At 48.3% G+C, this 26267-nt stretch overlaps 1 protein-coding gene across 2 annotated transcripts in view; it reads right to left on the reverse strand.

Annotated features, from left to right (window-relative positions):
- The window catches only part of ITGB5 (integrin subunit beta 5), a 115027-nt gene that overhangs the window by 16188 nt on the left and 72572 nt on the right, over positions 1-26267 (reverse strand). For both annotated transcript variants that reach the window (XM_021692611.2, XM_021692612.2), the window contains 2 exons: positions 23867-24001; positions 14724-15153 (listed from right to left, as the gene is read on the reverse strand). In XM_021692611.2, coding sequence (XP_021548286.1) covers positions 14724-15153; positions 23867-24001 — 565 coding nt within the window. The remainder of the gene's footprint in view (positions 1-14723; positions 15154-23866; positions 24002-26267) is intronic.

A 26267-nucleotide genomic window follows, 5' to 3' on the forward strand; every position in this document is an offset into this window, starting at 1 on the left:
AGTCGAGGCTGGTGTAATTGGGATGGCACAACTTCAAAGGAGGGGAGGGAGTTGGAGGTGGAAAGCAAATATCTAAAGGGGACCCTGAGGGGCTGGGAGAGTGCCGACCAGGAGGGGCCAGCTCCTCAGTCCCTGCCAACTGTTCTCAAGGCCCACCAGTCTCAGGAAAGAGGGGGGAGTAGGGATTTCTGCAGAGGCTCAGGATGAAGAGGAGACTGTTTCCCATGGAACATGGGTGGTGGAGAATGGGGAGAAAAGGGAACGTTGGGAAAATGGGGCAGGGGAGTGTGGTGAACACGTGGCTTCCAGAATCAGAACACCTGAGCTGGCCTCCTGAATCTGGCATTTACCAGCAGTTGCTGATGTTTAACCCCTCTGTATCTTGGTTTCTTCATTTTAAAGTGGGGCTCATAAAAATACCTCCCTCACTGGGTTGTTGTATGCGTTAAATCACTTAACCTGTATAAAGCCCTCAGTCAGTGTTTGGCACATAGTAAGTGCTCACTAAATGCCAGCTAGCTTCCTCATCATCGATGCTATGATGGGAGTACAGGAGAAGGGGAAGCTCAGAGAAGATCTCAGAGGATAGCAGGGGAAGTACTTTCTGGGAGGTTGGGTCCCAAACCACCCAGGGTTAAAAGCTCCCCTGAGGTTACCTATCCACGTCCAACCCAAAGCGAGAACACCCTGGACCTGGTGCAGCTGCTCTGCAGCCTCCAGAGCCTTGGTGGGGGGCCCGATCATAAAGGGGCCTGAGGCCCTGCTGGGGGAGCTCCCGGAGGTATGTCTGAGGCAGCACAGAAGTGGCCCAGGAGGGAAGCCGCCACTCCCCCTCACCCCCAAGCTGGACTTGGACTCCCACCTGCAGAGGACCCAGGCGGCCATGGGGTGACCTCAGAGGAGATGCCTGAGGGCCGGGGGGCCTGAGAAAGGAGGGAGCCAGCCTGAGACGGGCAGAACCAAGAAGTGATTCTCTTCTCCCCATTCTCACCCAGCACAGGAGCAAGGGGTCACAACCAGGCAGACAGCAGACGTCAGACCCTCAGGGCACAAACCGTCTCTCTCCACAGCTGGTCCCAAAATAGTTTCCACCCGGCTCTGGAACACACTGTGGCTTCCCTCTGCAGCAGCTCCAGTCCCCTCCGGGAGTCCATTCTGGCTCTCAGAAGGCTGGGGAGGGGAGGGAGGACTAAGCCCAGTTCCCTTTCTCTTTCTCCTGATCCTGCTTCCCTCCCTCCCTCCCTCTCACCAGTGTCCCCCCCCACACACAAGCAGACTGCTCGCTCACTTCCTCTCTCTTTCCTTGCTTCCTCTCCTCACAGACCCAGTAGCCCCTCTCTCAGAGCTGTTTGCCCCCCAGTCTCCTGTCCTCTCAGAAGAGGCAGCCTGTAAACAGGAAGTGGTGAGAGGAAAGAAAAAGGGGTGTGTTCTGAAAAATTTCTGCGCATTTGGGTGGTTTCTGTCACCAAAGTCAGGTCTTAAAATCTCCAACAATTGGCTTAAAAAGAGCAGGAAACCAACTGCGAGCTTTATGTGCTTCCAGTCACCCGTGTCTGTGAGGCACAGGGCCCTGAGAGCTGCCAAGCCGGGGCGCCACGGCAACGAGGAATAGAGCCCACTGTCCTGCCTCCTGTAACCTCGGGGGGGTGTCCGGAGTCCCCGCTCTGAGACTGTAGACACACAGCAGAGAGGGCCCTCGTTGTAACAGACATCCTGGCACAAACACAAATCGTGGAGAACCAATGCCAGACGTGGGCTGACCTCTCTGTGGCCAAACACATATACAGACTTCGAAAGGGCATGGCCTCTTTGTCCAGGTCTTTTTCGAACAGGAAGGGGAAATCCCTCCTAGGAAGTACGCTTCCTGGTTCCCTGTTGACAAGCAGGTTAGTGTTACATAACAGGCCCTCTCATGTCCCTGCTCTGCCCGTGCTGCCGGCTAGTCTCAGGGTGTCTCAGAGTCTGGTCCCAAGGGAATGTGCCCCTCCCACTACTTTAACTTTCCCTTCCGTACACTGACTTTGGTTCCAGAAAAAGTAAAGAATAGAGAGTTTTGAAATGCACAGGCCATGTTCTCCGTTCCCTCCGAAAGGATCTTAGCCTGGCTGGCGCACCTCAGCAAAACTGAATAAACCTCCAGGGGCAAGGGAGATGTCGCTTTCGACAAGTGTACGCTTCGCGCCACGGGCTTTCTGAGTCCGTCAACACGGCACTCCAAGGGCAGTCACCGACTGGAGAACGTGCCCTGGAAGGGCTGCTCCCCGACAAAGACAGCATGGCGCCTCCTCCCTCCTCACCAAGCCTGGAGCTCAGCTCTCTCCGTCCGTCTCCTCTAACCAGCTCGGTCCTATCCTTGTCACTCTACTTGAAATGCCTTGGAACCGCTCGGTTTGGGGACGTCTTTTCTCATCGATGCTGCCGTGCAGTCTCAGCTACCTACCTGCTGTCTCTGGGCGACGGTCCAGTTTCCTCATCAATGAAAGAGGGATCGCACCTTGTCTACGGTATGGGATTGGGGAGATTCTTTGTAATGTGCAATACAGAACGTGCGGTTTACTGCCTTCAAGAGATTTTTCATTTCACTGAGACATCAAGCCGTGTTTAAAATCTCCTAACCTAGAGAAACTTCATGGAATATTCACAAGGGGCCAGGCATTATCTGAAGCACTTTACGTGGATTATCTCCTTAGCCCTCGCAATAACCCTGTGCCACAGTACGGTACCACCCTAATTTTCAGAGATGGGAAATGAGGCACAGAGAGGCCACATGAGGCCAAGTAACTTATCCAAAGCTACACGGCAAGTAGGTGTCAGGGCAGGGATCTAACCCACATTTGTTTGACTCTGGAGCCCATATTCCTAACCACTACATATGCTGCTTCTGTAGCATAATCCAGTCATGAGTAAGTGAGAAAAGTTAAAACAGTACACAGAATAAATGTTCAAGGGCCCAGGATGTGGTATAGTTAAAAATGTGCAACAGACCCATCCACAGGACTGGCTCTTTTATTTTTATTTTTTTTTTAAGATTTATTTATGTATTTTAGAAAGAGAGAGAAAGCACACGCAGGAGGTGCAGAGGGAGAGGGAGAGAGAATCTTCAGCAGACTGCGCTGAGGACGGAGCCTGGCACGGGGCCCGATCTCATGACCCTGAGATCATGACCTGAGCTGAAACCAAGAGTCGGACTTTCAACATAACTGTGCCACCCAGGCACCCCAAGAATGGCTATTTTAATCACTGATCATTAAATCACCTGGCCTCTTGTGTAAAGTAAAGGCAGTAGACTAGGCAGGCTCTACAGTTTCTCCACCACCGTCATAATACTGCTTAAGGTCAGAGCAGGGAGAAATCCGGAGAGATTGTCATAGGCTCCAGGTTCAGCTATAGGTTCTGGAACAGTAGAAGAGAGAAGGCATTTTGGGTGTAAAAAACCAAAGTTGCATGAGTTCATTTGTGAAGATGAATACAGGGAGCAGCCAGGAAGGGAAATATCTGAAAAGGAGAAATATACTAGAATGGGAAGCAAGGGTGGAGAAATAGATACAGGCCTATTGAATGTATGTATATACGGATGGATGGACAAATAGATAGGAGGGAGGGGAGGGTATCTGAGGATGGAGGAAGGAGGAGGATGGAGGAAGGAGGCCTGAGTGTTAGACTAAGGAGTTTAAGTTTATCCTTTAGCCCCCAGATGGCCCGACAATAAACTCCTATGGCTTGAGGTAAGCAGAGAACCTCGCCTGGAGGCAGCCTCCACCTGGCTGCCTTCTCACGATGCATCCGCCCCTCCCCCAAGTCAGGTTCCATGTGGCCGCCACAGCGTTTTTCTAAAATGTAAACTGTGATGACACTCTTGCGTAGAGCCCTTCCCTGGCTCCTCATCACCTGCAGCACAGCTTCTGCATTTCTATTTTGTGGCCCAACATCTAGGCTACCCCTTGAGTCACCCTAGCTTCTGGCCATTGCAAAACACATAAGAGGTGCTGAACACTGGCACGTTTTGGTTTTGCAGCAATCACCTTGCAGACAGACCATGGGGGTGGTCAAGGAGATGGAAAGAAGATGAATTACGAAGAAATATAAGCAGTCAGTGGACAACTTGGTAGCAGATGGAATGTGGGAGGTAGGAGAAGGTAGGGAGCAGAGGATTCCTGGGTTTCTGGCTTACACAAACCAATCAAAGGGGAGGTAAGGAGAATCAGAAGAGAACCATGTGCCTGTTCTCTTCAGAACCAGCCAGATGAGGGCTGAAAAAGTCTATGAGCTGTAGTAGCACGAGGCCATTGGCGATCTGGGAAGACTGAGGTGAGGGCTGACTGGGCAGGGACAAATGTTTTCAGAAATACAGCTGTGAATATGGAGGAAAGAAGGGCAAGTGAGGAATGGGAGGTTGAAGGTTTCTCTTTCTCTCTCTTTTTTTTTTTTTAGAATGAAGAGACCTGAGCATGTTCAAAGGCTGATGGGAGACTTCATTAAGAGGAAAGTGCAAATATAAAATCACTTACTACATGGATATATTTATTTATTCATTTGCCTCAACCTGTTAGTTTGCAAACCCATACTAATCAAAGATGGCGTTTTATTTTTGTTTGCCCAATGCCTAGAATTGTCAGGCATACAGTAGATGCTCAGAACATGTTGCTAGAGGCTGGGAACATCATTAGGATGAGCCTGAAACCCTGAGGGAAGACATCCAAAGCTGTAAATTAGAAAGGGAACAGAGAAGTATTATTGAGGCTTATGAATTTAAATGTGATTTCTTAACACATGTCCAAAGAAATCCAAAGATTTAGAATACCATGAGGAAAAAATGGTTAAGAATTCTCTTTCCTTTGGCAGGTCACGGTCATGGTCAAGCAGAAGTCACAAGCTTTACACCCCACTCTTGCTCTTGCATATTGTTCAGATTTCTCCAGCAAAAGGCTCTTCAGACATGTGAACAATGATGCATCCTCGATTTCAGGGCCAGCTGCTCCTCTGTCCTTGGCTTAGTGTCAATGAACGGGCCGTTGTAACAAGGTCAATTGATGGCGTTTCCCAAGGGGCAATGTCCCGACAAGCCCCTCACCCTTTGCCTTCATCTGCTGGACCATATGTTGCATTCATGTTGTATCTGAGCAGCAAAATATGACCACCACTAAACAAATAAGGTGATGTTGCTTTTAAGCGAAGCTTCTCCAAACCTCAACATTACTTTCTGAGATGACAGCATTGGCTGGAAAGGTAAGACTCCATTGTCAAAGGCAACAGCCCTCCCAAAGGGTACCTTTGCCCTTCCTGTCTTAGCACCTGATTTCTCAATGCTGACGCCTGGCTGCCAAGTCCCTCGAATTACTACTGCATTTCTTATGAGGGTGGCAAGGAAAGGACTTGGTCTCTGGCCCAACTCCATCAATCAGGAGATTAAAGCAATGGATGGAAGATGGAAAAATCTGTGTTCCTTAATGAACTCATCTTTCCAGTTTCAAAGAAGTCTGTAAACAGCTGAGTGAGATGAACCATAGTCCTCGTAGGACCCTAAGGAATGCTGACTCAGAAAGAAAAACAGAGGGCCTGTGGCCAAAAGAAACAGAGGTTTCTCAGATCAACATCTTGAATTTGGCTTAACTTGCCCAATCCACCTGGCAGGCACTTCTGGGGGAATGCCAACCACATCTGGAGAGACATGAATTCGCTACCCTCTTGATCACTGCAACAGGATGAGAGGGTTACTATTTTCAATCTGGAAATCTGTCGTGTTGTGGTTGGTTAACAGTTGCCATGTTCCACCCTCAGTTGGCCACTGTTCAGAGCTGGGTGCAGCACTCTTAATGGTCAGAGCTAGTTTGGAATGTCACATGAGTGGGCCACGCTGAAGCTCGGCTGCTAGGAGCCCAGCCAAGCCACAAGATGGCAGGAAGCAGCTGCCCAAGAATACCCCCTGAGAGTTAGGGGAGGTGGGCTTTTACTGGGTCAAGGCTTTGGGCCAACCACTGGTGGGGAGTGTGGCCAACAGGCCATTCTTCTCAGCCACAGCCTCCTCCACTTGGGTTGGATCAGTAACAGCCACATCAGTCACCTGGTAGAGTAACAACAAAGTGACATCATTCATGTCAAAAGTGGTTTATAAATTAGAACAGGCTAACAAAGGTTCATTTCAGGAAAGTGGGTTCAGCATAATCAATAACAACAGATAGACACCCACTGAATACAAAGAGGAACACTCTGCCTTCCATCAAATAGTAATCATAAAAGGACAGGTACCTCAGCCAGTCTCTTGGTTCACGTGTGACCTTCAGCCTGGTCTGCTGTGTCTGATGCATCCTTATGTAACCCAGACAAACACTCACTTAGGAAAACAGACACTAAATGTTTCCTAAAATTTTGACTGAAATAAAGAGCACTTATTAGGTAAGACTTGGAAAATGTGGGCTCAATGCTTGGGTGGTGACAGCGGAGAAGGCTGGATTGGTAATTCAGAGATTTGAGAAGGGCCTCAAGCTAATCAAAATAAGTAAAATTAGGTAGAAATGAGGTAACTATTTATTTGCAAGGTTCTCCTGGTCTGAATCTATAATCAAGAATCATATGGGGCACCTGAGTGGCACAATTGGTCAAGCGTCCAACTCTTGATCTCAGCTCAGATCTTGATCTCAGCGTCGTGAGTTCAAGCCCCACGATGGATTCCATGCTGGGAATAGAGCCTACTTAAAAGAATCACAGTGAGCTTTAGTCCAAGTTCTGGGTCTCAGTTTCCCTAAGTGTAAACCGTTAAACAGGTAAAACAATGTTGGCCCACTGTGTGTGACTAGGGGTGCTATTAGGAAAGGCACAAGACACAATCTCACTATTTCGTGCTTGCTCATGATGAGAGCAAAATGCTAAAATAACATACTAACTTGGGAAGTATATTCCTTTAGCTTAGGGATGGTGGGGTCACTTGATCAAAACTTTTAAGAGTGGTGGTTGTGAGCTGGGGTAATTGGAGTGACCCCATTCTCTGGGTCAGAGGGCAACAGGCAGGGTTTAGGAAGGTCCCAGACAGAGAAAGCCAAAATTGCAGCAGCTCAAACTCACTCAGAGCAACTTCCAGACACCAGGGAGCATTTGCATCTGGGTGGGTTCTTAGGTCAGTGTTCTTAGAGTCGTGAACACTCCCCCTAAGAAAAACAGAGTTCCTCCATCCAATTCCGCCCCACCCCACCAGAGGCACTGAGCAACAGAGGCCTATAACCAATTATGTCACAGTTTCCAAATCAAGACCAAACTCAAAGTTATGGCTCAATGACCAAGAAATGAAACCAGTACTTTAAGTGCTCAATTTAACTCAGAATGGAAAACTGTCTGATGTGTTATTCTATAACATCAAAAAACTAATACCACCCAAACCTATACATGACCAAGATCTTATTTTTGGCATTCTCATGGTCTTCCTAGGATTTTCCTTTGCTTTTTAAGTTTCATTATTTCTTTCACAAGCCAAGTGTCATGCCCTTAAGGATCAGTTCTGATGTTCAAAGGCACGTACAGGGTCCTCATCACAAGGCTGCTCTTGCACATTTCCCTTCTAAGTAGAGAGAGAAAGGCAATGAGGTGAGATCCAATGCTTAGAATAGTCCATTTTTCAGAATCACTGGTGAACTGTTGCTGAAGACCTTTGCAGAAACAAGATCTGGGCAGTGAGCAAGGGCAGTAAGAAAACTCCATTCCCAGAGCTAAGCTCAGAGCATGGAACAAGGCAGGTTCTCAACATGGTTTCCCAATATTCTCTCCCTTGTCTTTCAAGATCTCATAAAAGTCTGGATGGTAAAGGTAGAAACATGAGTGATTCATATCCTCATTCCTCAATCCCAGCAAGTTTCTGAGAAGTGGAAAATTCTAGGGGTAACAAACATTTAGAAATTAATTCAAGCAACTCTAGCTCTGTAATCAAGCACAACACTTGGCATGTGAACAATGCTCAGTGAGCTCTTACTGAATGAGAGGAAATCAGCAACCTACCTAAAACAAAATGACCTGCAATCAGAGATCATGGTTTCCGTATCTGTAGCCGCACTAACATCGGATACTTGCTACGCTCTGGTTTTCCCAAAGAACTTTCTCTAATCGCAAGCTGCAAGAAGCTGGCTGACCCCAGAGATAAGCAGTCCAGCGTACCTGGTTCATGTGGCTAGTCTGAAAGATGCATTGTTTCATTGCAGGGCTGGGCCCTAACTGTTGGTACCTTTTTGTCTCTCAAGTGAACTTGAGCAATGTCTGGATACAGGTGGAATTCTTAGGGAATTCTTGATCATGGGGTGCCTGTTGAGAACTTCTGAAACCAACCTGTTTTGATGCCATGAATGTCTCTGATACTTATCTCTGTGGAAGAAAATGTTTCTCCAAGAAGGGGTGGGATGGGGAGACCAGGTCATGAACTTACTCAACATCCCTGATGGAGTGGCAGCTGTGCAAGGAGCTTTTTGGACATTGTTCTTTTTCTTTCTTTCTCAAATATTTTATTTATTTATTTATTTATTTATTTGAGAGAGAGACAGAGTGAAGGGGAAGGGCAGAGGGAGAGAGAGAAAATCTCAAGTAGACTGCGCCGAGCACGGAGCCCAACACAGGGCTTGATCCCATGTCCCTGAGACCATGACCCGAGCCAAAACCAAGAGTCGAACACTCAACCGACTGAGCCACCCAGGCACTGCCAGACATTGTTCTATTTGATGCTCACAACAACTCTCTGGCGTATTTGACAGATAAAAAGATCTGCCAGAAATTGAGGGTTACCAGAAAGGAAGTGGGTGAGGGATGGGTGAAATAGGTGATGGGTATTAAGGAGGGCACTTGTCATGAGCACTGGGTATTGTATGGAACTGCTGAATTACTACACTGTACACCTGAAATGAATATTACACTCTATGTTAACTAACTGGAATTTAAATCAAAACTTAAAAGAATATACATCAGGGAGGTAGTAAGTCGAGTCCAAGGTCACAGAGGTAGAAAGGGGCAGTGCCAGGTTTAGAATCCAGATTTGAACATGCACTGGTAAATGGTCTCTGTGGAAGTGTTTTTAGTAATTAGGGTATAGCATTCCTTACAATCATAATTACTGAAGAATCCTGTAATAAATTCTGTTCTTAGAGCCTCCATATCCTGAGCATTCTACAGTGGAACATGACTCTCTCGACTTTTGCTGTCAACTGCATAATTCGGATTTATATAATAGCAGATAAGGGGAACTGCAATGTGGATATTCCTTTGGGGAAAAGAGCCCCTTTCTCTAGAAAATACATATATTTTGTATTTTTATATTTGCCATTAGCACTTGGGTAACCATCAATAAACTGAGCAGAGATTGATATACATGCAAAAACTTGAAGAATTTTCTAGGCTCTCCCACCTGAGGCACACAGTAGTAGCAATCCTGCCAAGAGGCCCCTTTATTAGAACATTAAATATGTCAAATCTTGGTTCATTCAAAAGGTACTTTGCGAGGCCTTTGTTGTGGAGTTGCATTCAAGATGATCCTCTAACAACCCATTTATGAAATATGCAAATTTCGATGCAGCGGCAGAAGGTACAACTGTGACCACAGACCCGGGAACAGCCACTGGGATACTTACCCTGAGTGTGAAAATTAAATTTGTGAAGAAAAACAGGATAAATATGGTGAGAAGAACTTTTATAAACATAGCTGGATAACTACTGCCAAAGGAGGTGTTTCATTTGGCAAGAATCAAGAAGTCTAAAACCAGGCCTTAATGTCAGAGGCGCTTGTAACTGGAGAGGTGTCACAGAGCCTCATGAAGCCTTCTGGAAGCCATCAGCCCAGACCCAGAGCATATGCTCGGAGGCTGGCTCTGGCCTCTGCCGATGATGCCATTACTGTCGCTCCCCATTTTTTTATGTTTGGGAGGGAACTCCAGATGCCCCTTCACCTCTGCCTGCCTACCACATATTAAAGGATTTATGTATCTATACAAAAATCTATATTAAAAAGAAAAAATATATATATAAAGTAAAAACTGGCCAAAGAGCCTATTAGAGGAAGTAAAATATTTGAGACCTTACTTAGATGTACTTTTGGGATCTTGCAGTCACAAGACTCTGTTCAAAAGGGCTGTTCAGGGCGCCTGGGTGGCTCAGTTGGTTAAGCGACTGCCTTCAGCTCAGGTCATGATCCTGGAGTCCTGGGATCGAGTCCCGCATCGGGCTCCCTGCTCTGCAGGGAGTCTGCTCCTCCCTCTGACTCTCCCCCCTCTCATGTGCTCTCTCTCTCATTCTCTCTCTCTCAAATAAATAAAAAAAATCTTAAAAAAAAAAAAAGGGCTGTTCAAAAGTCAAAAGTTCAAAATTCCATATCCTATTTAAGTTTTCCCAAAATGTGAAACCCAAGAAGTAGGCCAACCATTAGCAAGTTATTCCCTGTACCCCAGTGCAGTCATTGGAAGTACAGAGAGTGCTGAAAACTTCAGGGCTGAGACAGATTTCAACAGTTTATCACAATGGAGTAACTCAAATCCCAGGAAATGCACTATTTGGATATGGTAACCAACAAAGAACAAAGTTTGAGCAATAATCTTTTATTATATTAAGAACAACTAAACAGACCATGTCCTACTTCTCATGTTTCAGTGATAGGGGGACTCCGAAGGGTCAACACTTCATGAGACTCAGAAGAACAGAAACCCTCACAATGGCTCCCAAAAGCTCCCTTTGCACACACAGGGACAGCCTGTGGACAGAACCATTGTCTAGGTTCTGTTGCCTCTAGAAACCAGAGGGAAACACAATAGCCCTGAAACATTCCCATGACAATGTGCCCCAAAAGTAGTAACAAAAGCTGTTCAACAGCTTCTGGACCTTAGTCTGATTGCTCCACTACTAACTTTTATGCCACATGACATGTCACAAACCTGGACTCTCTCACATTCCCCCTCAGTCCTCTCTGGGGGCAGGGGAGGGCAATGGGACAAGGGACTATAAGCGTCTGGGATAGACAAAGAGACCAGAGAGAAGTGGAAGGAGCTTTTCCAGGACGTTCCCACCACCAAACCTGGCTCTGGCTCTGCCAGAGCCCCCACCTGAAGACAGACCACAAGCACATGGCCCTTTGTGGGCCAGGTTGCAAGGAGAGGGGCAGGAAGGACCGTGAGAGAGTGCTGAGGTCAGCTGCTCCTGAGGCTCTGAGTCAGCACCTTCCAGACCAGAGTGGCTGTCGGGAAACAGACTTCTCTCCCACAAAACCCCAAATATAACAGCAATCCAAGAGCTTGAAACCCATGGGCACGGTTCTGGAGCGGGAGCCCCAAGCTGACCACGCGTGCCGAGGAACTGGGCGCTGGAGCCCATCACCCACCCAGTCACTGCTGCCCCCTGAGCTGGCTGTAGTGGAGAGACTAGGAAGGAGGAGCGAGCTGCTACATCGATATGCAGGAACAAGTCCTCCCTGGAGCCAGGCTCAGTTTAAAGTCCTTACTAAATAAGCAAACACAACAATGACCTCATTCCAGAAATTGTTTTCCCCACGAAGACTTGGATAGCTTCACGTTTCAACTAGCTGTTGCTTTCAAGTGAAGGGGTGGGGAGGGTAATTGGCTTTTAGCAGTGTTTTTTTCTTCTTCCAAACATATTAGCAAATAGTGTCATGAAACTGTTCCTCCCTTCCCCTCAGGAGCCAGAAAACAATCCTCTGATACATCTTCATCCAGAAGACTGCTTGTGCCATATTGTGTCCATATTGCCTGGGAGCAGGGGCTTCTAAGTCCGCTGACGTGTGCAGACGTGTTCCAATCAATGAGGTATTAAAGTCATTCAACTTTAAGGGCTGCTTAGGATATAATATTACCTGATAAAACCAAGACACAAAATTGTACACAGACACAGACACACACACACACACACACACACTAACTTAGAAAAAAAAAGTTTGGAAGGAAAGATACTAACCTCTTAAAGTATGACTGACGGAATTATAAACAATTAAACAATTTATTTCATTTCGTTCTACTCTTCTAAAACAGAATAATTCTCCAGCTATCTGACCGAGCACAGTTTTGGAAGGGAGATATGTGAACCAGTGTGGGAGGAAGGAGTTCCTCCAGATGGACCAGATGGTCCAAATTAATCCTGGTCACCAAGAAGGAGGCAGACAGCAAGGACTGACCACATATCTATCAATGGAATAATGTTTCAAATTTTTTTTAGTGAATGTGTATGGCTTTTCAAATGGGGAAAAAAAAAAGACATCCCACCCCAGCCATCCTGAGATGTTAGTGACTTGAGGTACCGTGTATGTGGAAGTCTCCAGGGCTTCAGTAATCTTCCTTCTCTCTACCCAGGGACATGTGAGAGTCTCTCAATACTGCAGGATTGTATGGAGTGAAGGGAGAGAAACAGCACCCAGGCAGAATTCTGAAATGCAAGATTAACTCAAAACTGTGAGTTCTGGTGGCTGAACAAAAAAGCTATGTATTCTCTCAATTACAGAATATTCCTGCCTCCAAAATGACAAGTTTTCCCTACTGAGACCACTCACACCTCATCTACCACCTGCCCTGCACTGCCAGGCTCTTTGCTGTATTCAGAGAAACCTAACATCTGAGGGAGGGAGAGGAAGCATCTACCACGCGCTGGGCCCTATCTCCTACCAAGCACGACGCCAGGTCCTTCGTCTATGTCTTCTTCAATTTTCAAAATAATGCAGAAACGAAGGGTGGCGAGCCATTTTGAGACAGGAAAACCAAACGTACGAGAGAGAACCCAGGCAGTAGGCTGATGAATTATGGGGATGGAATCTGCACACGTCAGCGGACTTAGAAGCCCCTGCTCCCAGGCAATATGGACACAATATGGCACAAGCAGTCTTCTGGATGAAGATGTATCAGAGGATTGTTTCTGGCTCCTGAGGGGAAGGGAGGAACAGTTTCATGACATTATTTGCTAATATGTTTGGGAAGAAGAAAAAAACACTGCTAAAAGCCAGTTACAGACACTGCCAGCCTCCTTGGAGCTTTTTAGTGCTGGTGAAGGGACTGGGAAGTCCACCCCCCACCCCCCTGCTGGAACTCCTGAGGCACAGCCTGGTGGTTTACAGTGGCAGCCCCTCCTGCACTGACCAGAGGTGGTGGCATTGACTTAGAAAGGACCCAGTGCTTGGCGAGTCCTCCTTCTGTGCCAGGCTGTGCCCTAGGTACTGTATACACATGCTCTGTTTTTCACAAGAGCTCTAAGCCCAAAGTGACACAAGCATCGGGTGGTGTTACTGGATTTAGACCCAGGACTGCCTGATCCTAAGTACTTTTTCTGCTAACTCAGATAGAACCATCCAGTGAGTCCCAGTCTATCATCTCTTTGCCAGAGGAAGAGCAGATCCCCTGATGCATGGTCAGCATATCAAATCCTAATTCTGCACTCCGTGACGTTCCTCTATGACATTCACATGCCCTGTACCTTCTGGGGCAGTTCCAGTTGTGAACATGCTGGTCCCACTGCTCCCGTGGGTGCACTCATACTTGTCTCACTGTGCGGTCTGCCCCAGGAAGCCTCACCCACAATGGGGCCACCCTCAGCACTTGCTCCTTCCAAAGAGGGACGGTCATTCCTCCCACAGTGACAGGTCATTTATATGCTCTGATTTGCCTCCCATGTTTCTGCTTTATCTTCCTTATAATACTCAAATTTCCTTTCAAATCAATACTTCCCAACTGGAAGACCGCTCTCAAGGGAGGAATCCCAGCAACAGCAGAATACGCAGCAGAAGAAACTACAGTCCTACCTAAAATGGTTCCACTTACTGTATTTGCAGGCAGCATTGGTGTCAGACGGAATGCCCCCTCTGAGACATGATTTTACAGTATCTCATCGGAATGCAACTCCCAGAATTGGAAGTGCCCAACTGTAATTTAACTGGAATCCATGGAAAGTCTTACGCATAGATTAGAAAACTTAAGTGCTCAAACAGGACACAACAAAAGCTTGGCTTGACTAGAGTTAACTTGAAAAATTAAGACACTTCAGCTTTTGGTAGTGAAGTTCCAGAACGACTCAACAGTATAATGGGATCATTTAACAGAAAAGAAAAGAGAAAGCGGGTATCTTGTTAGGATGTGCTAATGGAAGCAGAACGTCCAGATCACAGAAATGTTCAGCTGAACTCTGGGCTGGGCCCTCGCCCTCCAGAATGACAAATAACACGCTCAGTGCTGAGAAGCACCCTTAACAAACTGATGAAGTCCTCAGAGGAGGAGGAGACGTGGTGGCTAGTGTAGAAAGAAAAGAGAACAGAGAAACATAAAGAAATTTTCAGATGTTTGACAGGCTGTCACATGGAAGAGGGTGTCTAGAATATGAATCAGTGGGTGGCAATTACTGAGAAACAATTTTCTGTTCAATCAAAAGAAACTTCCAAACCATGTCTGTGGGAGGCAGAATGACTGCCCCCAAAGATGACCACAGGAGGCAATCAAGAAGAGACTAAACATCTACCTGAATGGAATGCTGTGCGAGTAAGTCCTGGATGACCCCCACACACCCCTGTGACTCTGGGAGTCCACAGGCCCACGGCAGGTCCTTCTGCCGTTGTATTCAACACGCTGGTCCCCACCCCCAGGCCCGGTGGCCCGCAAGGGCTTGCCCTCGCCTTCTCCCCGGAGGACAGCGGTTAGTCAGTACAAGTCACCCTTTGGGTGGCGGATGCCCTAGTGGTGCCCGGGCCTGGCTCAGCGCTAACGGGCTTGCGGGGTGCCTACCTGAGCAGAGGACTCCTTTGTTCCTGGCACAGGAGAAGTTGTCACACTGGCAGAAAGCGCCATAGATCTTCCCGAACTCGCTCTCGAAGCAGGAGCACTGGTTGCAGCTGCACTCCCCGCGCCCGCTGCACAGGGGCTTGCCCTCGGCTTCCCGGCACAGGTTCTGGTACCCGCTCTGACTCTCCCCTTCCTGGCACTCACACCTGGTGCCCAGGTGGCCGGGGTTGCACTCGCACAGGCCGCACACGTAAGTCCCGTTCCCGCTGCACCTGGCGCTGTCGGGCTCCAGCCCGGCGCTGCAGCTGCACTGGCAGCTGTAGGTGACCCCCACCTCCAAGCTGTCCCGGAAGCCCACGGGCCGCAGCGCGAACGTGTGCTCCGCGGGCCTGCCCGGGCAGCTCCGGGCCTCCGCCGACACTTCGAAGGACGCCTGGGCGGGAAGAAGAGAGGGGCCGTTGCGGCGTGGCCGCCCAGGGCCTCCCGACCACCCCGGGGCCCGGCCCGGGGAACCGCCCCCCACCGCACGCCCCGCTCCCCAGGCCCTGAACCGAGAGCTGCGGCCGCGGGAGGAGGAAGGGGCCCAGACACGCGAGCGCGCTCTCGGCGGAGGCCCGCAGCACTCAGGCGCGCCGACATTCCACAGGCACGTGACCTTTTCCTCCTCACCGCCCCGAGCGAACGAGGAAAGGGGCTTCTGCAGAAAGGCAGCCGGACGCGCTCAAGGGCACGCGGTTCTAGCTCCCCTGCGGTTCACTTTTATCGGACCCGCTCCCCTCTCCATTTTCAAAGTCACTCATTCCGTGAATACTTACTGGGCACCTCCTCTGAGCCGGGCGCTGAGCTAGACGTGCCCCCGACGTCACGGAGCACGGGGGTCCACACACCCTGGCAACTGTCTGCCCCTCTGCAGAAGGGCTTCCTCTCCTGCTGGACAGGGGACGAGGGCCCCCGGGTCCCTTCCGGAGTGTCTGTCTCCCCACAGACACGCCTGAAGCCTCGCTCTGCCCCCGTGTCTCCCCGGACCGGTCCTCACAGCCGCATCCACCTTCCCCAGTCACGGCCCGTGGTCGTAAACAAGCGTCATCACAGACCAAACGCGCCCCGCACACGGACAGGCTTTTTCAACAAAGCCCGTGAAGAAGTGTCGCTAACTCCTGAGCTTCTCACGGGTCGCCCGCTAGCAGACGGCAGAGCGGGAGAGACGCCCGTCAGCCGCCCGCGCGGTTGCGAGGTGAGCAGAGGCCGGAACGGCTCGGCAGCGTTCTCCCCGGAAGCGGAGTGCCGTCCCGCCACCTCCCGGCCTCCCACGGGACAGGAGCCGAGTGTGGCTGGTCAGCCAGGCTACGCCCGGGGCCCGGCGCGTGGAGCTCCACAGCCAGGTAGCCCCCCGCCCTGACCAAAGGCCACTCTGAGACGCGTCTTCCCCGAACGGGGGGCGCTCCCGACGCGGACCCGGGCCTGGGCCCATTCCGCCAACTGACTCACTGTGGCTGGCCGAATGGCTTTATTTTTCAAGAGACTCCTCAGGTCGTTCTGAGGCTCAGAATGGGTTAGAAACCACCTGCCTTGGGCTAGAGATGACCGAAGCCTACAGACAGGAAGGGGGTGGGGTGCCTGACCGAAGCTACCGATGGGGTTGTCAAGAATGCAGAGGTGAACATCCCTCCCTTTGGAGAGAAGCCATGACTTGCTCAAGGCCACCACTTCCCGGGGTTACAATGGTGTAGGACTTGTTAAATGAAAAGTCCTTGCCTCCCAGCCATCAAAAGGAATGAGATCTTGCCATTTGCAATGACGTGGATGGAACTGGAGGGTATTATGTTGAGCGAAATAAGTCAAACAGAGAAAGACATGTATCATATGACCTCACTGATATGAGGAATTCTTTTTTTTTTTTTTTTTTTTAAAGATTTTATTTATTTATTTATTTGAGAGAGAGAGAGAGCGCACACATGAGAGGGGGGAGGGTCAGAGGGAGAAGCAGACCCCCTGCCGAGCAGGGAGCCCGCGGGACTCGATCCCGGGACTCCAGGATCACGACCTGAGCTGAAGGCAGTCGCTTAACCAACTGAGCCACCCAGGTGTCCCGATATGAGGAATTCTTAATCTCAGGAAACAAACTGAGGTTGCTGGAGTGGGGGGTGGGGTGGGAGGGATGGGGTGGCTGGGTGATAGACATTGGGGAGGGTATGTGCTATGGTGAGCGCTGTGAATTGTGTAAGACTGTTGAATCACAGATCTGTACCTCTGAAACAAATAATGCTATATATGTTAAGAAAAAAAAGAAGAAGGTAACAGGAGGGGAAGAATGAAGTGGGGGAAATCGGAGGGGTAGACGAACCATGAGAGACGATGGACTCTGAAAAACAAACTGAGGGTTCTAGAGGGGAGGGGGTGGGAGGATGGGTTAGCCTGGTGATGGGTATTGAGGAGGGCACGTTCTGCATGGAGCACTGGGTGTTATGCACAAACAATGAATCATGGAACACTTCATCTAAAACTAATGATGTAATGTAGGGGATTAACATAAGAATAAAAAAAAGAAAGAAAGAAAAGTCCTTGGCTCCCAAACGCATCTGGGGCTCAGAAACGGAATAAGTGGCAAAGAAATAGCCAAGAGCCAAAGGGATTTAGTTACTGAAAGACTGAGGAGTGTCCATCTGGGAGCATAACCTGCCCCCAGGGAAACTTGCCTGCATCAAGGGACAAAGTAACAAGAGAAGTCAATCTCCCGAGTCTTCCCAATGTGTCTGTGTTTGCTGGGGAGTAAGTGGAGAAGCCAGGGGAGTCCCCGGATCAGTGGGAGCAGCCAGTGACCCAGGATTTAGAAAGGCTCATACACTGGCTGGTTGGCCGGGGGAATGAGGAAGACTGGCCTTTAGGCAGTTCTGGTGGCTTTCCTCAGCCAAAGCTTTGGTCTAACCCAGGTCCTAGCTGTCAGGCCCATGCAGCCTGGCGTGTGGCCAGCCATCTGATAAGCAGAGAGCAGCTCTAACTCAGCCACTGGTCTCGCAGGTCCTGCTGGGCACAGGAATGCTATAAAAAGCACTTCAAAGGGCGCCTGGGTGGCTCAGTTGGTTAAGCAACTGCCTTCGGCTCAGGTCATGATCCTGGAGTCCCGGGATTGAGTCCCGCATCGGGCTCCCTGCTCGGCAGGGAGTCTGCTTCTCCCTCTGACCCTCCTCCCTCTCATGCTCTCTGTATCTCATTCTCTCTGTCTCAAATAACTAAATAAAATCTTAAAAAAAAAAAGAAAAAAAAAAAAAGCACTTCAAGAACAACAAGTAAATCTGTTCTGCTACCTTCCTTTCAGAGTCCATTTCCCTGGGGGATCAGGAAAGAATCCAGAGTCTGTCAGGCCCCTGGAAAGAGACTTTTTCCTGATTACTGTGGACTTCAACTGATACTCAAGGCTCCCCAGTTCCTGGAAACTTTCCATCTCCCACTCCGAGATTCCAGAGGAAGGTCATGGACATAGCAGCCCTCCCTCCCATCCAGTCTTGTTATTTGAGCCTCACTGGGATGCTCCTGGTTTCCCCGCAGGGCTGTTGGCCTGATCCATGCTTTCAAAAGGGCTGCCCAGCCCCCACCCCAAACCCACCAAACCCGGGGCTGTACAGATGCCAAGTCCACCAGGAGCTCATTGAAACAAAGTGCTGGGCATGGGCACAGGCTACAGGGCCCCAAAGCAGGGGACAAGAGAGGGGGACGCTGTGGGAAGCCCGTGATGGGACTCACTAAGTCCTTTGTACTGGGTGTTAGTGCTTGCTGCACAGCTGGCCACTTGCATACTGATTTGTCAAAGTCAGTTCATGAGAAAACCAATGCCCAGTGGCCGGGCCCACTCAGTCAGCACTGGCTGGTGTTGGGACCAGAGGAGGAAAATTAGGGAAACACTGAAATCACTGGAGAAGAGAACCTCATTGGATTTGACACTTAGAAGGTTTTATTTAAGGAGTATTTCTTTTGTCCTTCACCCCCTGCCACCTCTCCTGCTTCCTGCCTGGAGAGATCTCTTAACCCAGAGAACACAGAAGAGTCACAAAACCATGGCCTCTGGTTGGAAGTGACCATAAAGCCTCTGCCTACCCCCCTCTCCCCCTACTGCTCCTGCAGGAAGCTTTAGTTACAAGGGGGTGAGACTCACCTGGCTGCCACTTGAACCCAGCTGTCCCAAGGCTGCACCCACCTACCCCCACCCCCGCCATGGGCCATGCCCTCATCTACAGGCCAGACCCAGAGATACCCGATGACAGTTACACCCTGACTGCTCTTCCTAATCCCTCTTCCCTAGGTAAGTCCCTGAGCCCTTCTGCCTACCTCCTGCCATTCCCTGAATTGTCCACAGACATCCCAAGTCATGGCACTGAAGAAGAACACCCACCTGCCAAATAACAGCCAGATACCTTAGCTTGGCACCTATGTCCTACCCATATGGCCCACGCCTGCCTCAGGCCCCAACCCACTCTCCTCAGCTGCTTCCCACCTGCAAAAGGGCAAAGCTTGTTCACACGCTCAGACTCACCTACTGCTCTGCACATGCTATGCCCACTGATGGGACCTCCCCATCCTCCCTCTCCATGCCTGGAAAACCTCTACTCATGCTCCTCAGCTCAAACAGCACCCCTCTGTGATGCAGGTCCTTTGTCCTTGGGGCTGCTGGGACACCATGCCCAACTTTTATAGCTGTACCCCTCACCCTCTATGGGGCTGACTCATCGCATGTGTATTTCCTCTGCCAGATTTGTCCTTGAGACCAATGTTAGGGGGGAAGAGCCCACATACTCAGGAGCAGGCCTGGCTGCTGAAGCCCAACTGTGAGCCCTCTAGAGAAAGCTCAGTCTGGGACAAGGGACAGAAGTTTGCCTTCCCGGCCCCAGCTGGGAAAGCAGAAGTGCATCTCCCCTTCAGCAAAAAGGGGGCTGAGTGAGAGCCCCCCTCATTCCCCTGCCAGGGCTGGCTCCATGGGCCTGGGCCTTTGTAGTCCCAGGGCCCCACATTCAGAAGGGCCCCGTGCTCAGTTTAACCCTCTGCTGTTGTCATCTTCAAATTCTGTATTTTTGAAGAAGGACCCCAGGGCTATTTTGATTTCCCACTGGGTCCTGCAAATTATGCAGCTGATTCTGCCCCCGTGCTTCCAGGGCCCTCCAAGAGCTTGCCTCTCGTGGCTGGCATGGCCCTGGCGGACAGCAGCTTGTCCACTGTGACAAGTGGTTGCTGCCCTGTGCCAGTCTATTTCCATCCAAGAAAACGAGAACTCCACCCCCTGTGCAGCAGAGCCAGGGGCCATGGGACAGCAAGACAACAGTGGAACAACGAGCCACCACGGGAGGCTTCCCTCTGAGCTGAAGGGAGGCCGCTGGCCCACCCGTACAGAAGAGCTGTCCAGGGCGATCAGTGTGGATGAAGCACCTTTCTTCTGTTTCTATTTCAGCTTCTCTATTAAATCATCCCAACACATCAGAGATTTTTTGTTTTTGTGAAAAAATGCCATTTAAAATCTTTCGGGGGGGAGGGGTGCACCTGGGTGGCTCAGTCAGTTAAGCATCTGCCTTTGGCTTAGGTCATGATCTCCGAGTCCTGGGATCGATTCCCATGTCAGGCTCCCTGCTCCGCAGCGAGTCTGCTTCTCCCTTTCCTTCTGTGATCTCTCTCGCTCCCTCTCAAATAAATAAGTAAAATCTTTAAAAACAAATTTTTTTTAAATAATAAAATCTTTTTTTGTCTTCTGGACAATGTCCCTACTTTCCTGAGCTATTCTAGCAAAAACAAAAATCTGTACACAGGGGTGTCTGTACATAGGTGATAATGATGCCACCTGGGCTTCCTAGAAAGCTTTACTTCCCAAGTGCATGAGGTAGAACAGACTCTGGCATCAGTAGTTTCAGATTGGACTCCAGGTGCTTGTGGCTCAACAGCAGCAGGACTTCCAGCAAGTTTCTCAGGTCCCCCTGGGAGCCCCAGTCTTTCTCACCTCAAGTGGGGAAGTAACATCTACCTTACAGGTGCTGCAGGAAGCAGAGGGAAGCAGAGGAAGTCCCTCCTGCATGCAGTACAGCCCATCATAAATCCCCATGAAATGGTACACGGGTTATTCTCTCCATGATAAGGACGACTAGTCAAGTGACCGAGGTCTGAGTTGCAAGTCCACCACTTAGTTGGGGATCTTGGGCAGGTTGTGACACTCCCAAATCTCAGGATGCCCAGCAGCAATGAGTGCAGCATCCCGTTCCCCACCTGAGCCACGGGGTGTGCACACTGAATGAAGTAAGGCGCATAAAGGCACTCAATAAACTACGTTCCCTGTGGGGGGGGGGGCCTTCTTTGATATCATACTTTGCTCCGAAACGAACCCTGTGAAACAGACATGAGAGAACAGAATCATAGGCAGCAAGAGGCCAGGGAAAGGTGGTCTAGGGTACCAGCAACACAGCCAGAAAGCCCTGGCTCCACTTTTCTCAACTGTCAACATGAATAACACTACCTTGCTCGTAGGGAAGTGGTGAGGAACACAGAGCTAACTCACTATCTTTCCTAAGGCTAACTGCACCTGCCTCTTGGGTCTATGAGGAACCCCAATATTCTTAAAAGGACTTTCTCAATTTTGCTTAAGGCAGCATCAATTGCCTGAGTTTCTTGCATCTAAAAATAAATCCAACTTTATGTCATTATTATCAACAAACACCAGTTCCTTTGACCTTCCTGGTTTCCAGACAATTCATCATGACACTTGCTTGTCACCTGTGCTTTGAAAAAAAAAAAAAAAATAGGAGAGAGAACTGAACACAGAACTCCAGATGCAGCGTGACCCACACAAAGAAGAGTGGGACCATTCTCTCTGGGGTTTCAAAACACTTCTGTTAATGCAACCTCAGTTGGCTTTTCTTTTTTTAAGCAACACTGTTTATTCACATTAAGCCTTTTGAGTATCAGTATCTGCCAGATCCTTTTCTTAAAAACCACTATCAAACCAAATTTCCTCCACCCTGTAAATATTCCGAGCTAAATGCGGGATATCAGTCCTGTGATTTCAACCCAGCTGAATTTTGAAAGTTATTTTATATCTTGGTTTTCCTGTATTATGAGATAAACTGTGTTCTCCAGTTCTGTGACCTTCTCACATTTGATAAGCAGGTCTTCTGTGAGTTCAACTGCAGCCAGTAGTGAACACGGACAGATGAGAAACATTTGGAACCTCACTCAAGTCTTCCTCCAGCTGACATTATTAACACTTTTAAGAAGCAAGTTTACTTAGCTACGAATCAGCCTAACTGTGCTATCATCAACTCCCACTATTTATCTTACTCATGAGGATGCCATTAGACATTGTCAAGAACCTTCCTGAAACCCAGGCATCTTGTGTATGCTGGATCCTCTTTCTCACCTCTGTCCCACTGCACCTATTTCTTCAGGTAAAGAGCTCCTCTTTTGGGTGCTTTTTATGCTTTTTGCTTTCCTGACACACTGCACCAGACATTCCACCCACAGATCTATGGAATTCACTTGTGTGTCCCTTTCTCTGGTGATCTCTGCCTCCTTCCATTTTTTCATAACTGTCTCTTTCAACCCTGTGACCACTGGGCTTTTGTGGTTTTCAAAAAATCATCTGGACTGATGAATCATTACAACAGATCAAGATAACATAAACATACTGCAAAATCTGACAAGTATTAAATATAAAATTTTATCAGAAGTGCCTCTTTAAGGAGATGAAGCTTTCCCCACCCAAAGAGTTCATGTATACATAAAATATTACTTATTGCTAAATAAGACAGGGATTGATTCTATTCCTATTTTGTATTTGTCTAGATTAAAGCACACCCTCCAAAAAACCTGATTCATATAATTAGGAAGATGGGAATAGAAGGATTTTTGTTACAGCAATGTCACCTTACCCTAGGGGCGCCTTCTGAGTTAAATGCCACAAATAATCATTTTTCACTTTTAATGATGTATCATCTGACAGCTTGATTAGGCCCTCTTTCCCTTTTTTTAAACAAAAGCAACTTGGAAGAAACAGGTCTCAGATAAAGATTTATTACTTAGTCATTAGAGTCCCTCACCTTCTCAACATTGATACCATATTTTGAATTGTCCCTTTGTCAGGGCAAGGCGCCACTGTAAGATTTAGAACGGGGCGGGGGGGGCGGGGAATGTACGCCTGTGTGTTGCAAATGGGTGAAGGGCAGCCGTGACAGGGAAGGAGGGAGAGGATCGAGCATGGCACGTGGGAAAGCCCCAAAAGGCCATGCTGAGAGACAACCGGCCATGCAGCTCTACCTACGTCTCTCTGAGCTGTTTCCCTAGAGTCCAGGGTATAAGTCTGCTAATACCCACTTGGCCATCATTAGTGTCTAATGCCCCAAAGATACAGTCATCTATTTTCAAGGTCCCTATAAATTTTTTGGCTTCAGTCAGATTCTTTCATGTGTGGAAGGGAACTTTCTCTCACTGCCTTTCTATATTCTGAGCAGTGGAACGGTCAACGCAACAGGGAAAGGATCCGTGGCCTGTGTCTAGCAGCAGGAAGCTCTGGAAGACGTGTGCACAGCTCTCCATCACCGCTCTGCCTGCCTCTGTGCCCGTGTGTCTTCTGTTTCCATCACCCATGTAAGGCCCTGGCTTGGCACACCAGTACACACACCTTTACGTACAATGTTTCTTCCCCATCGTTATTTATAGCCACTTAATCCACACAAAGCTTCAGTGCCCTCCACTGCTGTGGAGTTACCCACCCCATCAGATCAAATCAGAAGTGGATGGCTTTCTTCATATTTTGCAGAAGGGAAAAGCGAGGGTCAGATTATCCAAGGCACAGGGCAAGCTGTCGAAGACTAGGAATGAAGGCCAGTTTTCTTAGATTCCTACCATACTCTCCCACCTAATTTCATGCCTGTCAAATGAAGAAAATAATGTTTTAAAACGCCAAGGGCACAATGTCAACTTGAGGAAGCCTCACGCGGCAATGCACTGAGTGCTGTCTCCTGACTGAAGCTTTCTACCATCTGGCACCCCAAAGACACAGCACAGAGCAGGCGTCCCCCCATGATGCGGAGCTGGAGGACAGAATATAAACCCCTAAAACCCAGAAGCCAAAGAATGATGACCAACGCTAACAGGTATAATTGGGGGTGAGAACTTACCGTGTCCCCAATCTTCAGGCCTTCACACTTCCTCTGGCCAGGGTAGGATACACCATCCTGGCAGGTAGCAGTGAAGAAGAGATTAAGATCCTCAGGCTGATCCCAGACGGACACCTCCACTTTAGACCGGATGCTCTGAGCAGAGAGAGAAGACGAAGCCAGAACCGTTTAGTACAGGTTGCAGCGGAGATGTTCATCGTCAGTGAGGTTGACAAGGGTCCACCTGCCATATGGTAACTATCTGCTTCCAGGGGGTGACGCTCTGTCCCTGCTCGCCATTCCAGTGTCACCTCTCATCCCACTCAGCTTTGGACATGCAGCTCCTCAAATCTTGCCACGTGCCTCCTTGCATGGGCCCGGGACAGTGTTCCCTTAGTCAATGGCTCTTCTCTCTTCTCTTCCCCTGGCCAGCATCTTGTCAACCTTCAAAACCAGTTCAGCAAAACCATTTCTCCTGGAAGGCACCCCGCCAATCCTCACACTCACACCCACCCTCCATCAGATGAGGACCACATTCGCTGAGTTTTGAACCACATTCTGAAAGAATAATATCTTACATGGGAATTATGTTCTCAAGATGGTGAATGAAATAAAAATCAAGCCAAAGTTACCCATCAGAATAGAAACAATAAAAGACCAAAAATATCAAGTGTTGGAAAGGATGGGTGGAGCAACTGGGGCCCTCAACCTGCTGTGTGAATTGGTACAAGCTTTGACAAAACCATTAGGCAACATCTACTAATGCCTGGACCAACCTTGGACCTAGTAATTCACTGTAGGATTATACCCAACAGAGATGCATACTGACCAGAGACACGTATGAGAACGTTTACAGCAACACTGTCCACAGTAGCTAGAAACCAAAACCACCCAAATGCCTGTCAACGGTAGAACAGACTTTTAACAAAACAATTACAGTGTGTTCACATAGAATACCATACAGTAACAATTAATGAAATATGACATTCCATGACATAGATGAATCTTATGACACTGCCTGAAAGAAGCCAGACACAAGTAGCATACATACTGTATGATTCTATTCATATGAAATTTAAAAGGAGACAAAATTAATGGTTACCCTTGGAGGGATAAACAGTGGAAGAGGGCACAATAGGTGGTTCTGGGTGTTAGTAATATTGTTTTTGGATCTGGGTGCTGGATACTATTTAGTTTGTGAGGAGTTTGTGCAAATTTCACAGAAGCACGCCTGGAAGTCGAAAAACTTGCCACTAAAAATCTCTAAGGAGGACGTACTTTGGTGGCTCAGGCCCAATGAACTGGCTTGTGTCTAGGGGCCACATCTTACAAAAAATAAATGTTTATACACTAAGTACATTCAGTATGGCAGGATGTACACACTCTAAGAGACACACGGATACATGGACCCCAAGATCAATGGATGACCCTTTAGGCCCGCACCCTCCTTTCTCAGGTGTACTTCAGGGAACATGAACAGATGGCTGGCAGGACTGCCTCTTGCTCTTCTGGGGTTCTTTTCTTTGTTTTTGTTTTGTTTTGTTTTTTTCCCTTTTTTGCTGAGCCTGTAGTGCTAAACTTGAATAAGTTAAATATGCAGTTTTCCTAACAAATTAATAGCTTGTTGAAAATACTCCCTGCAAAAAATAGTCTCCCCCTTTGCAACAAATTGTCCAAGTGCTTCTGCAACTCTAAAAATACTCTCTCTCTTAAATCACTTCCTCTTGTGTCAGCCTCAACTGGCAGAGAGTTGTGTGAGCATCTTTCAACATACACAGCACTCTCCTGCTGAACACAGTTCTTTACCGAGCTCCTTTCCCCACTGAGCTGTGAGTTCCCAGAGCCCTATCATATTTCTCCCTAGGATTGAAAACAAGCTTCTGTTGAATGAATGGATGGATGTTTTAATGGCAGCTATGCTCAGGGGTTCAGACCTAGTGGAAGAAACTTAAAATTATTTTTGAAAGACAGGTCATAATTTTTTTTTACTCCTTATATTGTGCCTTTTATTCCTGTGACTTATTCATTCCATAACTAAAAGCTGTATCTCTCTCTCCCTTTCACCCTTTTTGCCCAATCCCCCTTTCTCCCCCCCCCCCCCCCCCCCCGGCAACCATCAGTTTGTTCTCTTTATTTATAGGTCTGATTCTGCTTTTTGTTTCTTTCTTTTTTTCTTTTTTTAAGATACCACTTATGAGTAGAATCATATGGTATTTGTGTTTCTCAGTCTAACTTATTTGACTTAGCACAATACCCTCTAGGTTCATCCATGTTGTCACAAATGGCACAGTATCTTTTTTATGACTGCGTAATAGTCCATCGTGTATACACGCCACATCTACCTTATCCACTGTCTACTTAGGGTGTTTCCATATCTTGGCTTTTGTAAATAATGCTGCAATAAACATAGGGGTGCCTGTAT

Source organism: Neomonachus schauinslandi, chromosome 1 (genome assembly GCF_002201575.2).
Source record: "Neomonachus schauinslandi chromosome 1, ASM220157v2, whole genome shotgun sequence".
Taxonomy (NCBI): domain Eukaryota; kingdom Metazoa; phylum Chordata; class Mammalia; order Carnivora; family Phocidae; genus Neomonachus; species Neomonachus schauinslandi.